The 17687-nt window shown below is 23.6% G+C and overlaps 3 protein-coding genes and 1 pseudogene across 11 annotated transcripts in view; 1 reads left to right on the top strand and 3 right to left on the bottom strand.

Annotated features, from left to right (window-relative positions):
- Positions 1-2120: 2120 nt before the first annotated feature.
- On the bottom strand, positions 2121-2915 carry LOC122720758. The gene is made up of 3 exons (XM_043947705.1): positions 2772-2915; positions 2286-2670; positions 2121-2190 (listed from the first exon to the last, which is right to left on the bottom strand). Exons 1-3 carry the CDS (start codon positions 2913-2915, stop codon positions 2135-2137), a joined length of 585 nt encoding a protein of 194 aa, XP_043803640.1. The 3' UTR covers positions 2121-2134.
- Positions 2916-3126: 211 nt separating this feature from the next.
- LOC122720754 (dynein axonemal intermediate chain 7 homolog) overlaps positions 3127-17687 on the top strand; it is a 46405-nt gene continuing 31844 nt past the window's right edge. For 8 of the 9 annotated variants that reach the window (XM_043947677.1, XM_043947678.1, XM_043947675.1 and 5 more), the window contains exons 1-6: positions 3127-3332; positions 11503-11680; positions 12931-13071; positions 13219-13384; positions 13461-13840; positions 13922-14108. In XM_043947677.1, the coding sequence (XP_043803612.1) occupies positions 13719-13840; positions 13922-14108 (309 nt within the window). In that variant the 5' untranslated portion in view covers positions 3127-3332; positions 11503-11680; positions 12931-13071; positions 13219-13384; positions 13461-13718. The remainder of the gene's footprint in view (positions 3333-11502; positions 11681-12930; positions 13072-13218; positions 13385-13460; positions 13841-13921; positions 14109-17687) is intronic. The other variant, XM_043947674.1, reaches the window with a different exon arrangement.
- LOC122720792 lies at positions 4011-7247 on the bottom strand (annotated as a pseudogene).
- LOC122720755 (fatty acyl-CoA reductase 1-like) lies at positions 8533-11544 on the bottom strand. The gene is made up of 10 exons (XM_043947683.1): positions 11405-11544; positions 11077-11295; positions 10754-11002; positions 10533-10678; positions 10340-10449; positions 10050-10242; positions 9727-9975; positions 9474-9653; positions 9286-9366; positions 8533-8835 (listed from the first exon to the last, which is right to left on the bottom strand). Exons 1-10 carry the CDS (start codon positions 11408-11410, stop codon positions 8739-8741), a joined length of 1530 nt encoding a protein of 509 aa, XP_043803618.1. The 5' UTR covers positions 11411-11544; the 3' UTR covers positions 8533-8738.

Below are 17687 nucleotides of genomic sequence, written 5' to 3'. Positions count from 1 at the left end.
TATTGTTTTACATATTCTTATATATTATTTATAATCTTTTCATTTTATAATTTTTGTTATATATTATATAATTTATAACTTTATACAAAAATGTAAGAGAAAAAATATTATAATTGAAAAATAATAAAAAATGAAAAAAAACATTAAAATTAAAAAAAATGAACAATAATATAGACATTATAATAAATATGAAATAAAAATGCAACACCATATATAGTAGAATCATTAGCAATGTGAATTTTATAAAAAAAATTTTTTTTTTAATCGTGAGAAAATCTACTATCTTTTGACAGCTTATAGTAAAAACAAAAAATAATTATATATATAGTTAATGAAAAAATATATGTTACAATTTCTTTATGCAACTATTATACTCTATATATATTATTATGCTCGGTAATTATATATATTTAATAAAATTTACCGAGAGAACACTTTTTCTGCAAAATTTAGATATAATTCTCATACTGCGATATCCACAATATGATTCTCTAAATCTTTCTTAAATCTAAAATTAACCGCACTTTTTTTATAACTATACAGCAATGCCATTTTCCTATAGATGTTATATCCCTAAATCAAAGGAAAAAATAAAATTAAATTAATTAAATTAATTAAATTAAAGCTATCAAATGTCACTCGGTATATACAATATTATCAATAAAAATTATGATTTATGATTTTTATTGTCATTAAATCTCATATTCTGATTTTGGTCTTAATTTCCCTAGATTTTGATTATATAGTTTTATTTACTTCTAATATAACTTGCAATGAGTTAGTAAATATAGACAAATATATTATAAACTCCATTTTTATAAAAATAAATTTTTATGATAATAAATGATATCGTTGAGCAACAATATTTGTAATTTATTATCCAATAATTAAATCGTATATTAATTGTATATTAAGTAAGTACATATTTGGTTTATTTACATTTAGTGATCATGATTTTGGATGAATTATAATTTAGTGCAAATGATAAAATTGATCATAAAATATGAGAAATACTTTATGTAAATATTTTTTCATAATATAGGTATAGAAAAACAACTAACAACATTTTTCATAAATAATTTCAATTTTCAATTTATATATATATGTATTTGTAAAGAGATTTGTTAATTCTATATAACTTATATTTTTATTTTATAAATTACATACATTATTTCTTGATTTTGTATAATTTTAAATAATATTTATGCAACTTAAGTGAGATTTTTTGTCAAATATTCAATTCAACACATATTTCTTTTCCTAACGTTTGTAGTTTAATAATTTTAAAATAATTTTAAAATTAAATAAGTAAATAATTTTAAATAAATAGAAAGATAAATTTTTTTTTTACTTATATTATGCAATATTAAATATTGTATTGTACTTACTTGTATTTAAATATAATATAACATAACTTAAATATAACATGTAATGCAAGATTAGTAAATTTATACATATTATATTAATATATATTAAAGATTAGTATATTATATATATATATATATATATAAATACAAAGTATATTTTATTATATATATCTTTTTAAATAATTGAAATCAAAATCAAAACATGCATTAAGGATAAATGGTAATATGAAATAAATATAAGTTTTATATAATTAACAGATTAATACATAAGTTTGAGAAAAATAGAATAAAAGATACTATATAAAATTATTTATTATAAATTATTTTTTATTTACAAAAAGCATATTTGAAATAATATTAATTAATATAATATTCATTAATTTATAAAATTCAATGATTTATATTTACTTAAAAAAAAAAGAAAATGTTTTGTATGAAATTAAAAGAACATTGATTCCAGAATAATAATTGGTAATAAATATCGAAAAGTAAATGCGAGAAATAAGTTTATCAAGTGCATAGTTTGACCATTACTTTTTGGACATTTACAATTTCCAGCGATACATACCGTATTATTTCGGTAAAAAAAATGTTCTAACTTATCTTTATTCTTTGTATAAATGATTTCAGTAGGCAATCGATTATTCATGCTTTTAATATTACTTGATAAGAGTCTCATAGAGCTTTTTCCATCTGCACAAATACTGCTTATTTTAATGCTATCTGTCGCAACTATATTTGCACTCGAATTTGAAAAAATACAGTTTTCAATACAAATGATATTCCCTTCGATCAATATATAACCAGGTTTTTGTAACTGAAACTTGGAATGAAGAATATTTACCGTTGAAAAATATGCGAAATTCAATGAACCAGTAACATTTTGAAATTCACTATTTTTAATATATAGACTTTCACCTCGTTCTAAAAAATTTAACTCATGAATACGTTCAATTGTAACATTGATCATAGAAAAGTTGGTTATTGCTATATCAGTAAATTGTTCTTCAAAATTATCAATTCGTGTGTCCTCAATACGAAGCGTTTCGATGCTATTTAATCTAACGAATGTATCATGAGTAATTAATGGTATTCGTTGAATTTTTGATAATTTTAGTTTTTTTATTTTTTTCGATGTTAAAAATAGTTCGAAGATCAAACGTTCACTAATATTTTGCACAATTATTTCTGTTATTTTGTTCGCTTCCGTTAAACTGGAAAAATGAAGGTTTACAATAGTGCAAGATGTAATTCGTATACTTGTTACATTTTCATAATTGTATCCTTCCGGCAAGAAAAATTCCTGTAAAAGAAAATCTTTACAGTAAATTCTTTCATAAATTCGAAATATTTCTTACTATTTAAATTCCATTCGATCGTAATAACGAATTGTATAAAATTTACCTCGTTTCCGATGCAATGACAATTTACTGTTGTCATTTTATAAATTTTACATTGTTTACTAATATTAAATGCTGTTGTTAGTAATAATAATATACAATTTATTATTATTAATATCATTTTTATTTTATTTCTTTTCAATTTCATATTAAAAATAAATATTTGAAAATTCGTTTCTATAGTAGATTTTATTTGATTTTCGATTATATTAGATAATATTTAAAAAAAAAGTGTTTTACAATATTTAACAATCGAATTATTCGCTTGTTGTTTAAAAATAAAAAAATTTCAAATAATACTTTAATTAGTTTGCTTTTTCTTGATTTTTTCTTTTTTTTTTTGTTTCACTTAAATTAATCACTGGAATGGAATTATCTTTTAATTTTCACAATTTTTACAGCATAACAAAAATAATAAATGGTAGAAACTAAAGAAAAAAATGTAACATGATATTAGCACCGAAGTCGAACAGCGAATAAACATACTGATCAATCGTTGATCATCAGGATTAAGATGGACACTTGTTTCATGCCGCTTTCATATTGAGTGACATGTAAATAATTCGTAAGTAACGCAGTCCATATACTAAACTTTCAATAGGATAACATGTATTAACTCAGCTATGAAATGAATCTGTTCATTTTAGAGATGAGTCCATTATAAATATATATATATAAGAAAAATCAAATTTTTTATATATTTATCCATTTATAATAATTGTTCAATTTTATATTGAAAAAATGTATTGCAATAACGAATTTGCCAGATATTTCATAAAATTTTAATATATTTCATACATTTTTTTTATCATTTAGAATAAATTTATTTGATTATATGATTGATATGATTTAAATTTTAATAAAATTTTGATAAGAAAAAGCAATATTTACATAATATTATGATATTTTCTCAATCGTAACTTATATTTATATTTTATTTTTTTTTCGATTTTTTATGCGCAATCGATAAACGACTAAAGAATGATCTATTGGAATCAACTAACTGAATATTTCAAGAAAATACATGAACAATTAAACTTAAATAGAAAGTAACTTACTTTCTATTTAAGAACTTTCTATTAAAGAACTTATACTTTCTATTAAAGAACTTAAATAGAAACTTTAATAAAAAAACTTAAATAGAAGTCTTATTGTTGCAGATTGTATATATATAATAAACGAAAAATATAATAATAATATTAAAAATGATTGAAATATTATAATATTATCCTTTCAATTATCTTTATGATATTTTATAAAGAATTCGTCTTATAGCTTCTTTTCCATCTAGGCTAGCAAATACTAGCGGTGTTTTTCCTTGATGATTCGGCAAATTAGGATCACTTCCAGCGTTAAATAACAACCAACATACTTTTTTTTGTTTTTCCGAAAAAATATTAGATGACATAGTTATAACTAAATGTAATGCTGTATCATGATTATAATTAACTGCGTTTACCAAATCGGAAGCACAGGTATCCAATAATAGCTATTGTATGCATATAAAAAAAATAGATTAGAAAATGTTGAAAGTTGGAAGTCTATAAAATTAAATTAAATATTTGTCAACAAATAAAACAATAAAATACCTTAATGAGAATAGGATCATAGTCTGAAAAAATCGCCATATGCAAAGCACTATTGCCATATTTCGTTTCTTTAATTTTGGAATTTGCTCCATATTTTAAAAGCAATTTCACTATTTCTAATGATGTGATTCCTTTTGTAAATGGCTTATGCGATTCAATCGCAATGTGAAGAGCTGTTTTACCTATAAAGAAATAATAAATATAAGAAAATTATAATTAGTTTGTCTTTTTATATTTCATTTGAATTTAAACGAACCATCATAGTTACGTTTTGATAAATCAAATAGCATATTTCCTTGAATTGTTTTTAAAACCAATAATTCATTTAATACTTCTTTGTAAAAATCCCCCCATGCCGTGATTGAATGCATCAGAGTATTGCTCTATAAAAATAATAAAATTTTTAAGAAACGATATTTATTTAAGAAATTAATCGATATAAAATCACAGAAAAGAAAAACAAGAAGAGAGAAAAAAAAGAAAAAAAAAAAGAGAATGCAAAATCGTATCCGAGTGTGATACAATTGTTGACTGATATCGATTCCTTTCTCTAACATTGTTGCAGCTAAATATCCAGCAACAAAAGAAAATTGTGGGCAATTTAATGCAGCTAAGTAAAGCGCATCCTCACCGCGATTATTCATGATTGTTAAAGTTCCAGCGATTATACTTAAATGTTCTACAAGCGGTACCAGATAGGCTAGATTTTCAAGAAGTTCGTTCGGATGGCTGACCAAACACATCAATTTTCTATTAAAAAGGAAACAAATAATTAAAAAGTTAATCAAATTGTAAAATAAAATTGTAAATCAAATTAGTGAATCAAATTGTAGATTTTTTACGTATATCCATCTTCATCTTGTTTAGCGAGTGTTTTTGCTGATTTTTTAAGCAAATTAATCATAGCCTTCTCCACTTCGTCTAGATTCAATTTTTCTTTTAATTTTTCACTCGCCTTTACAGATGGTAATTTTAATAGTCTCGATAATCGAAATTGTTTATCTTTTTTGGAATGGCTAGAATCATATATAAATATATAATATATATATATATCATATATAAATATAATAAAATCTTGGATAAGAATCGATGAATTTCAATGATTAAAATCAAAATTTACCATAATTGTTGAAAATATTGATTTTTGAATGAAACTGTTTTTGATATTTGAAAATTGTTTTTCAAATTCGTTATTAAATTTTTTCTTTCAAAATCATGCAAATTCAAATTTGGAATGATAGATGTGATTAATGAAGAGTCATTGTATGAAGGAGAAAAATTGTGTTCTTTTTTTGTTTTCGTCGAATATTTAATAATATTATTATGGTCATCTTTTAAACAATTTGAAAATATAGGTATGTTTACAGTATAATCAGGTTCGATTGGATTAATCGTTTGAATCTTTTGAGTTTTTTTTTTTTTTCGGAAATATTTTATATCACATATGGTATGTTTGACCAAGATAAAGTTTTCGTAATTGTAAAATTATTACATTCATTACAATTCGAATGAATGAATGTTTTGTCAAAATTATTGTTTTGAAAAATAATTATATTGTTCTTCTTTGAGGAATTTTGTGTATATGTTTCATCGACTTTGGATAGATTTAAATCATCAACTAGTTTTTCAATTAATTGGTTAATGTTATCTAATAAATTTTCATTTGTTATATTTTGTTCGAATCGTTCCTCAATTTGAGAACTGGATACCGTTCGATACGAATTATTTGAATTTGATGTATCATTATAAGATTGACTTAAAGAAGATGGCGGGCAATTTAAAGAGTAAGAAATTTGCACCGGTATGCATGTTGTGTCGATCTGAATTTGAAACACGAATTATATGGAAATTCTGAGTTTTCTAACATAATATATATAAAAAAAGATTTATCGTTTACCTGAGATGAATCGATTAAATTGTAATTTAAGTTTTGTTGTGTCCATTTAGGAGAATGCATATGAACTGCTAAATTCGGTAAATAAGTATGACTCAATTCACTTTTCGAATTAGAAATAATTATGTTATCATTCTTTAATGAGGAATATTTTTCATTATCATTTCCTGTGAATGAACAAAACACGGCTCTGTTACATGTTGACCTTCTTGAAATGCTCCATACTTCACCATTTCCAATAATGAAATTTCCACATCATTGCTTGAAACATTTTCTATAGGACTTGGAAACTAAAAAAAACTTTTAAATTAAGTTTTTTATTCATGCTTGATCACAAAACAAATATAGTCATCATACATACATCCTTTTTTAAATTATATAATTGCGATGTATTTTGATTACTATTTTTATTAGTTTCAAAATCTTGTAACAGATTAAATCAAATGTCTTTATAATCTTCTTTATCGATTTTATCATAATCGCTGAGAAAAATTTCGTTTGCTTTCAAATGTTGTGAGTGTTCTAAATTTATGCAATATGGTTTATTGCGATTTAATGAAGAAAATTGCGATTTGATCGATCCTCGTTCAATAAGATCTTTTGATTTCTGATTTTGATTATGGTCATCGTCGTTGTGATTATAACCGTAATAATTATTTTGATTAGAATTTTGATCATAATTTTGATCATAGCTTTCATTATTGTTTAATGTTTGACAAATTGAGATACATTTTGTTTGATAGCAACCATGTTGATTACCAGAATAAGTTGATGTGTGTATTTTAATATGATTTATTACATGGAAATGTTGATTATTTCTATTATTAAAATGAAGATTTTCAACTTTCTTGATTATATTTTTCATGTCGTTCAATAAATGAAAATCAATTAAATGCGGCATGGTATTTTGTTTTTTAGATATGAATATTGCACTACTATTTGTCATATTTAATGAATTTCGTTTATTTTAATTCATAGCTTTTTATAACAAAAGCATTGCACCTGTAAGTAGATTCAATAGTTATGCAGATTTTTTATGCAGCTATTTTTAGTATTTTATAGAATGTTTTTTATTTTGCTTAAAAATGAAAAAAAAAATTTTAAAAAAGTTCATTAGTTAGAAATTCAGTTCATTAGTTAGAATTAAAAAATAACAACTAAAAGTAAACTATAAAAGTAAAAATAATAAAAAAATATTCGATAATCAATTATATAGTAAAAATTAAAAAATTAAACTAATTAATTTTTTTATTGCGTTATCATTGCAAATAAAAATTTTTGTCATTATAAATTGATAAAAATATTGAAATATTGAAAAATATTCTTAAATTATTTTATTAAAAAAAATTTATTTATTAAAAAAATATTTCATAAATATTTTTTTATATATTTGCAAATTTATTATTAATGAATAGTAACTACGAATTGAATGTAATTGTATATATGCTCGCGCGCGCGTGTGTGTAATTTATTACATGTGTGTGTAATTATTTACACGTATTATTAATTGATTGATCGTTTTATAGGATCGTTTTGATTAGATGATCTATTATAGCTATCATCAGTCTTAATGATTGTCACGAATATGTGTTTTATTTGAGAAAATAAGAATGACACAGATGGTGATAACAATTTGTTGTTTATAATGAGGAAACTGCTTATTGTTATTTTGCAAATTATTTATTAGATGAAAAATATATTTAATAGAAAAAATTAAATTATAATAGCCAAGAATATTATGAAAATCAAATGAATTTTAATTATCAATACTGGTTTATTGAAAGTGTCATGTCATTTCACGATTTAAAAGATTTTAGAAAGAAAATCATAGTCTTACCCTATTTATTTAAAGATAATCCCATGATAGTTTATGTGTCTATTTTTATCCGAATTGTTCCAATTTCTGATCCTCAATAAGATTTTTTTTTTTCTTATAAAATCGTAGCAATAATCAATAATTTATAATCAATAATTTAATATTTATTTAATAATATTTTATAATATTTATTACGCGTTAAATTAATTAACTAATCTGCTGACTAATGATGCCTTTGTTAAATGTACAATGAATAAATATGCATGCGCAGATACTGATGACGTCTTTCAATTTCATTTACATGAATATGTATGCATGTTGATAAAAGCATTATTAAGGAGGAAAAAGATAAAAAGAAAAAAAATAGATAAATTAAAAGAGAAAGAGATTGATTAATAATGTTCTGAATTTATTTTATTTGTATTAATTTGTATAATAATGAATTTATTTGTATAATAATGTTATAATATAATTATGTTTTGAAGATATTAAAATATAATATAATTATGTTTCGAAAATAATAAAATACATGAATAAATTCTTTTTTTCACAATTGATTATTGAATTATTCTTTCTTTTTTTTTTTTTACTAGTATTTTCTTACCAATCACACGTTATTAAATAATAATTTCAGATTGTAAACAAATCATTATAAGCTGGTTAGAAAGCGATTCAATTTGAAAAGTATGGAAATATTCCGATTTTTCCAAGTATCCACATTAACATGATAATTAACCAAATGTTGAAAATTCTATTGATCCATTGCATCCTAAAAATAACTGTATTATTTTTAATGTTCTGTGATAAGTCGATTTAAAATTGAACCAAGAAAGTGCTAATATTAATCTTACATAAAAATGAAAATAAATAAAAGATATTAAAATAATGATATAAGACAATAATATATAATTGCATTATCTAAACTAGATTTCGCATTTTCCGATTTTTATTTCGTGTTTTCCTTTTCTTGCAATCAAGAATTATTGGTCATCTTGATTATTAAGTTATTTTTTTAATTCTTGTTGATTCCCATTAATTCGATTATTAGCATGCAGTAATCGCTAATGGAAACGTGAAATTGATCAAACAAATTTCAAGAATGGAATATATTCGAGACAGAGAATGAAATGCGCAGTTAAAGAACGATACGATAACACGGTTGAATTGATGGTGCAATTTCCAATGAATAAATTATTTTTTTAAAGTGAGTTCAGTTTACCTATTAAAATGTTGTTTTACTTCTTTTAATCGATTCAGATCCTCCTTCAAAAGATAACATTTCGCTCCAATCAAACAATTTCTAATCAAAAAAAAAAAAATAAATAAATAAATTAGAAAAGGATTATTGAAAGAAAATTTGCTTAGTGTTTTTTTTTTACTCGTTCATCCCATATTTCGCTTACTCACTTAAAATATTTATTTAAATTAAAATTGCGATAATCATAGCTAAAGATTTCTCGTTCTGCCAATGGAACTTGCATATCCAAAATGTCCAACATTTTGAAATTATAAAAAATCCATTCATTATGTAAGAAGTAACTTAATTGTGTTACATGTGAATAGATAATTTTATGAAGTTTCATCAGCCTAATTAAATAAAAAAAAATTTCTGGAATATTGAGTGAAAGTTGTAAAAAAGTGTATATAACAGTATATTTACATCGGTTGACGACCCGTTATTTTAAGAATTTCATCTATAATCAAGGCTGGTATCACATGAATCAACAATGTCAATACAAAATAAAGAAAACGGTTCGATGTTATAAAAGTCTGGGGATACCAAATGATTCCTTCAAATGGCATTTCTTCATTTAATTTCAATCCCATTTTAATCATTTCTTTATTAGAAATGCGATGGATTTGATAAGAGGTGGCATTGTAAACGTAAGTAGTTGGATCCTTGGTAATTCTATAAATATTTTCAAAAATCTAATTTAATTTAATATTTAATTGATTAATATTCAAATTATGATACTCTTATACGTGTTTAATCCTCGTTTCCATGCCGCTGCGATCATAATCTTAATAGCCAAATCAACAGGAAGAAAATCTGCGCATGCATTCGCTTCTAAACGAATTATTCGCAATATTCCTTTTGCACCACCAATCATCATTGCCACAGGTCCATTAAAGTTGTCCAACCAGCCAGGCATAGGATCATTGATTGTTGATGTCACTATATCAAAAGAAATAACAATTTTTTTTATTATTAAGTTTTTTTATCAGCTTTTTTTCATATCTCATCTTATTGCGTTCAACTTTTTTACATATACCTATTGACGGCCGAAAAATTACACTAGGTAAATCTTTCGAATAATCATTTATCACTTGTTCCGCCATTCGTTTGGAAAATGTGTACGTATTTGGCATTGAACCCAAATATCTATAATCGAAACATTCATTCATTAAACTTTAATATTATACTAAGGGAATTGAAAAAAATAGGCTAATAAGACTTAGACTTACTTAGAAGTAAATACTTGTATAATTTGTTCGTCCAATGATTCTACCATTTTTATAACATTTCTCCAATCGGTTAAGGAAGGATATACAATTTCGTCGATCACCGGTTTATCAACATGTGCGTATGCAGTACTAACGTGCACTAAAGCCTGCACAAAAATGCATTTTTTAAAATAAACATCGAATACAAAATATCCAAGTACAAAAAAAATAATTTTACTTGCCACTAAGTTTTTCATGCTTTTTGCAAGAATACAGACATCTCTTGTTGAACGAACATTCGAAAATATATCTTTTTTTAAATTTCCCTCGAATCTAACATTTGCAGCTATATGGAAAATTATTGAAACTTGTTCGATTATTGTTTGTCTTTCGATTTTTGATAAACCTAAATCCTCGAGGCTTATATCACCAAGAACCGGAATTAATTTTTCGAAACTAGAGTGGTTTTCTTTTCTTAGTCTATCAAATAGCTAGAAACAAAGAAAAAATAAATTATGAAAAACACGAGAACGTATATATTACTGTTAAGTATTTTTCTACTAACCGGTAATTCGAACATTTTCTTCAATCTTTCGTCGATAGATAATCCTTTTTTTGGCCGCATTAAAATAAATATGTGTCCAATTTCAGGACAAGATCTCAATAATTTTTCGATTAATACCTTTCCTAAAAAACCGCTACCACCGGTTATGAAAATATTCCGGCCAGCATAAAACGTAGCTATTGAGACACATTCCATTGATCTTGTATCGGCTATGCAATTCTGAAACCAATAATAAATTTTCATGCATTCTCGAAACGAATATTTCTCATTTTTACTTCCGAACGAATCAAAAAAATCGTTCAATAATTACAATTCAAATATAACTTACAGGCATAATGTGGCGATAATAATCTTCAATTATTTTCAGATTAATTTTTTTTAACACTAAAATTGCACTAAATTTGCTTCTTTTCGTTATCTTTCTAGCAATCTAATTAAGCGATCGATTGTCCAACAATTCAAGGATTGAAACTTCAGGAAATGACACAGAAATTGACCTATTGATAATGTTATTTTAATTCATACCGGTTCAAAGAGCAAATTCTTGAATATGTATTTATACTTTTAAACCGGATTTATACATTATCAGATATTTAACATTTGAGTGAGTATTAATTAACCAATGAAAAATATTTTTTATTTCATAAATAGAATATATTCATATGTATAAATATTCTTATTGATATTCTTATTAATATTCTATAATATTTTATCCATTATTACTCTATATATTTAATCAAATGTTTACTTTTTATCGACAAAAATATTTCATCAGATTTTTTTACTAAAAGTAGTAAAAAAAAAAATAAACTGTTTGGCAAATTTTTCTTTTTAAGATAGACATTTTTTTTTATAATTATTATATTATTCATATAAATTAAAACATTAGCTTGTTTAGCAATTGCATTAAAACTCAACTTCAAAACTATTTGAAAAATTTTTCTTTAGATTTCTTATCTAAAGGATAAAACTGTTTTAGTTGTATTTTTCCACAATTAATTTTATTTTTTAAATAAAAATAAATGAACTTATTTTTATTTATCCTTCTGATTATTTCGTTATTTAATTTTTTTAATTTTCATCATTTTTTCGGAATTAAATTGTATTATTGGCTTTATTTTTTTTTTTTATTTACAATTCTTTTCTTTATTCACAATTTTTTACTATCATCATTTTTATAATTACTGTTAAGCAATTTAATTAAGAAAAAAATAGTACAGATAATTGAATAAATTAAATATGTTTGTTCAAATGATGCAAAAACATTTGTAATTTTCTTATAAATATTCTATGAATATTTTTATACTAAATAGATAATTGTACAAAATAACTATAATATAATTTTTAATATATAATTTTTTTTATATATAAAATGTTTTTGTATCATTTGAATAAATATATTTATTATATAAAAATATAATAATTTGAATTTAATTTAAAGTAATATTGAAAAAATATTATTGCACGGATTATTATATATATTCATATATGCACTTAATATGTAATAGATCATGTTATATATATAATCATGAACAACTTGATCATTCATAAAGATTTATGGCAAATTCGCAATATATATATATAACTTAATAAATATTAAATATTAATAGAAATATTGTACATAGATTTTTACATGAAATTACGAATGTTGATCTTAATTTATTCTTTTTTACATTTAATATTGTGCTTCCTTTTTTTTACTATTCAATCATATTCAATATTATAAGTCTACTATAAATGTGTTACATATGTAACATATTTATTTATTTCGTACACCCGTATCATCCATTTGCTATCATTTGTTTTGGTAATGGCTACGAATTTTTTTGTCGATTGGGATCGCTTTTTGTAAAGAAAAATTTTTCAAAATATGATGAATTCATCAAATCATGTTCTTTCGGAAACATCGATGTCAACGATTCCCCGACAAAATGGAATACAAACACCATTGACTTCTTTACACTTTAATTTGGATCAAGAAGAAATCTTGAAAAGGTATAGAATTACTAATAAATAACCCTCGTATCAACTCTTTTATATATATATATATATATATATATATATTTATAAGATGGCTGGAATAGTTTGATGAAATAATAGTTTATTGATGAATGTAAATAATTGAAATTGTTGATATTGTAGAGAATCGAGTAACAAAGAATCGATGATTGATCAAAAAACCAAAAATCAGGAACATGTTGTTTTTAATAACTCGGAAATCTCTTACGAGGAATATATAGAAGACACAGAAGAGGTGGAAAAAGAACGAGCGAAATCCTTCGATGCACCACGTCGCGTTTTATCATTGGTAAAGAAGAAATATTTATATATAATTTTAACTTTCAATTCGCCATATTTAATTTAATTTTTTATTTATATTTCAGGTGGAAAAATGGCGAGAATGGCAGGTTATTTCGATGTACTACGTATCGAGATCGGCAACGATCGTGATTGATCACGCCGATATCTACGGCATAGCGACGTAATGCGATTCAAGCCAGTCAATCTGATTTATTTGTGTTCGGTATTTTTCAATCAGTCAGTTTGGCAAATGTATTGATATCCAAACACCGCGATCGTTTTCGAAATAAAATTTTTTCGAATCGCGAAAAAAATATTTTTGATTGGTTTAGAAGGAGGCGATGGCAGCGTTAGCGGAACATGAACAACCTGATATACACAAGCCATGGAAAATTTTACCAATAGAAAAAAAGATTGAAGTTCCTCCTGGTATTGAAGTTCCTATCCGAATTGAAGATATCAGGTATTATAAAAACAAAACTAACATTGTTTTATCTTAGAAGTTGTTCTATAGATTTTTCGCTTTCTTTTTGGTATCGTGCAGAGATAAAATAATAAAGGACTTGCAAGATAATATCCGTATGGAACAACAATATGAAAAAGAAAGGAAAGAATTCGAAGCAGAAGAAGCGAGGAATCGTCAAAAACAATTAGAACAGACGCATGCAATTCTTTCTCGACACTGGACAGCGTATATGAAGAATATGTTAAAGTTGGAAGAAGAAGACAATGTTAGTATTTATAATTTAATTGAAAAATTTTGTTACTTAAATGATCGAAGAATTCGGTAATTTATATTTTATAAAAAGAGAATTATCTGTCAATTTTAAAATATTATAATTATATAAATATTAATTATAGAAGAAAAAATTTTGAACAATTTTTTTTTATATATATAATCGCTTTTAGATCTTAGTTTTCGAAATATTTACAAAAAAATTAAAAAATTTAATTTAAAAAATTTTTGCTACTATTATATAGAATTTTATACAAATGCATCCGTGTATATGCATATATATCTTTTTTTTATATGAACATATCATGACCGACATAAATAAATAAATAACTTAAAATGAATAATGGATGAATTAATCAAAAATTTTTACAACATATTTCAAAATTATCGAAATCGATGAGAAGTTTTCTTGACTGTAGTAGTACTGCAAAGGTTAATCGATACGAAATTTAAAGAATGGTAAGGGAAAAAAGTAGACTATAAAATTTTAATCAATTATTAGTTTTCGAAATATTAATAAAAAATTTTCAATACCGTATATTGAATATATGATTATTATTCTATTACATTAAATAGAGACTTATCTAAACATTATTATAAATAATTATTTTTGTTGTGATAATCATTGTCGTCAATTATTATGACTATACTAATACTACATAGTTACTTCAGTAACTATGGAATGTTTTAAATCAATTTCAATGATGAATTCAATTTCAATTGAAGTTATTACAAGTATTAACGAATGGAATTTTTATTAATTTTATGTGTGTACAGAAAATAACGTTAATATAGGATAACTTCAAATGATTCGATTTCGAAAAGTTATAAAACATTCTTTCAGATATTTTTAATAGTATATTGTGTATTATGTACATAATATTTTTATAGTTATTTCTGTTTATTTTTAATTGAAAAATCAGACAAATATATATAATTTAAAAATTATATATAATTTAAAAATTGTATATTCCGAAAATTTTTTACATATTTTTTAAATTTACAATGATATTTTAGCAAAATATAATAATTTTTTCGGAATATAATGCGTTAATATAATATTCAGAGATTATGTTTATATTTGTATTATCAAATATATTCATACAGTTATTAAAAAAATAAATGAGTAATCATTTTTTCGATTTTTGAATTAAACGGTTTGATTTTTTATGCAATATATATGATCTACTATAAAAAAATATATATATCTAATTTAATTCAAATGCAATTTCAAATTTTTTTAAAATGAAACACGAGAACGATCAGAAGAAAGATTAAAACATTTTATAAATATTAATGAAATTATAGAATGAAAAACTTAATAGAAACTTCTGTAGCAAAAACAATAGACATATTATTAAAAAATAAATTCCCAATATTTTAGTGTATACAGTTAGTAAATGAGAAAATATAGAAAACAGATTGCTATGATTTTAATTTCTTCTGAAAATATTGATAAAAGAAGAAATATTAAAAAAGAAATGCAATTAGAATCTTAATTAGAATCTCTGCAATTTAGAATCTTAAACAAAAGAAGTAAACAGATCTAAACGGAAAATAATTTATATACAAGATAATTTTCTGATGAAAATTTTGCAGATTTTCAAGCAAAAGAAAATGATCATATTTTTAGGAAGAAAAAGCAATACTATACTAATAAATAAACGGAATGCGAGGAACAGTATCATACATCAAAATAAGATTACTGAATTTAGTGTTTGACTTGTGAAAAATTTTTTCACGAAAAATATTCAGAATATTTGAATATATGTAATTAATATGTTTGTATCTTTTAAAAAGAAAATAATTTTTTTTTACTAAATTTATAATATAAATTTTTTATCTGAGCCATAACTTAAAGCGAGCATCATTTTTCGAATGAAATGATTGTATGCATAGAATCAATTATTTTTTTTTCAAAAACTATTATTATTTTTTTCTTTTTTTTAATATTATAAATTTATATGTATTTATATTTGCAAATATATATTTTTTTGTTTATATATTAATTAAATTTATAATATATTTATAGTATACTCATTTTTGAAAATTTGGATTGAAATCTTATCTTATTCATAGAACATTTTTAGAGTTGATTAAATCAAAATAAATATAAAAATTTGCTATATAAATATCACTTAAGGCTTATTTATTAACTTATTATTAAATTTAAATATTAAATTTATAAATGTGAGTTAAATAAAATGAAATAAGAATAGAATATGATATAAGGAAGACAAAATAATTTCATTTTTTTTCTAAATTTTATCAAATTTTTTGTGAAACACAAACTTTAACTTATAATTTAATAAACTTTAACTGACATTTTTATATATCTTATAATTTTTGTATTTGTTTTGGCCTTTAGAATCAATTTTTCAAAGGTGTTGCATGAATATATTAATATTCTGTAAAAGTAGTGAATAAATAATGTGATTGGTTTATGTTTTATTCATCGTGAAAGATACTTAAGAAGAACAGATAGTCTGAATTGTATTATGCATATTTTAATTTGTGTATGTTTATTCCATTCTATAATATTAATTGTAAAGATTTAACAAATGAACGTCTTAAAGGAAATATAAAAATATAGAATGTAAAAAAACTTATTTTAAAAGTATTATCACAAAAGAAGGACTTATCTAAGTAAAATGCTCGAATAGCATTTTAGCTCGAAGATAATTTTAGCTAGAAGATAACAAATATTAGGATATCCCATAAGTTTTTTTCGCGCTAGGAATGACTTTAACTGGCTATTTTTATATAAACATGCAAATTTATTTATTAGCCGTTTATGATTTCAATTGTCTCAGAGCTCTTTTAAACTATATTTTATTGATGTTTTGTTGATTTTCTCTTTTAAAATTTTTTTCTATACCATTTAATATGAATAGCCAAAGGAAGCATTTGCGGCATGTTATGCTTCATTGCTTTAAAAAAGGTGATAGTGCAAATGATATTGCAGAAATTTGTACCGTTTACAGGAGTGTTGCTACGACTATTATGACCATCCGCAATTGGTTTAAGAGCTGGCAATTTTGACTTGAAAAATGAAGTCCGCAGCGGCCGTTCAACAGCGATGAATACGGAACTTATCAAGGCCATACTCGCTGAAAATCTGCGATATAACGTGCGTGAGATAACGAATATCACTAACATTCCCAGAACAATGGTACATAATCATCTGATTAGAATGGGATATATCAATCGATGAAAAGTTTGAATTTCACAGCTATTGACGGAGACTGCGATTCTTATGAATCGCATCTCTACGTGCGATTTACTTCTCCAGCGACATGAAAGAGATCCTTTCTTAAAGAGACTTATCACTGGAGACGAGACTTGAATTTTGTATTAAAATATGCATTGAAAACGTACTTGATTTAAGGACAATAGATTTTCAACTGTCGCAAAGCGGGACTTTATCCGAAGAAAGTTCTTTTGTTCATTTAGTGGAATTGGAAAAATGTAGTTTACTATGAACTCCTTCCTCAAGGTGAATCTATCAATTCTGCAAAATATTGCAACCAGCTTGATAAATTGAAAGCCTCCATATTAGAAAAACGGAATTAGC

The sequence above is a fragment of the Apis laboriosa genome, unplaced genomic scaffold, assembly GCF_014066325.1.
Source record: "Apis laboriosa isolate Shangri-la unplaced genomic scaffold, ASM1406632v1 scaffold1321_cov151, whole genome shotgun sequence".
Classification (NCBI taxonomy): domain Eukaryota; kingdom Metazoa; phylum Arthropoda; class Insecta; order Hymenoptera; family Apidae; genus Apis; species Apis laboriosa.
Note: the sequence above shows the minus strand (reverse complement) of the source record. Positions and strands in the feature narration are given on the sequence as shown.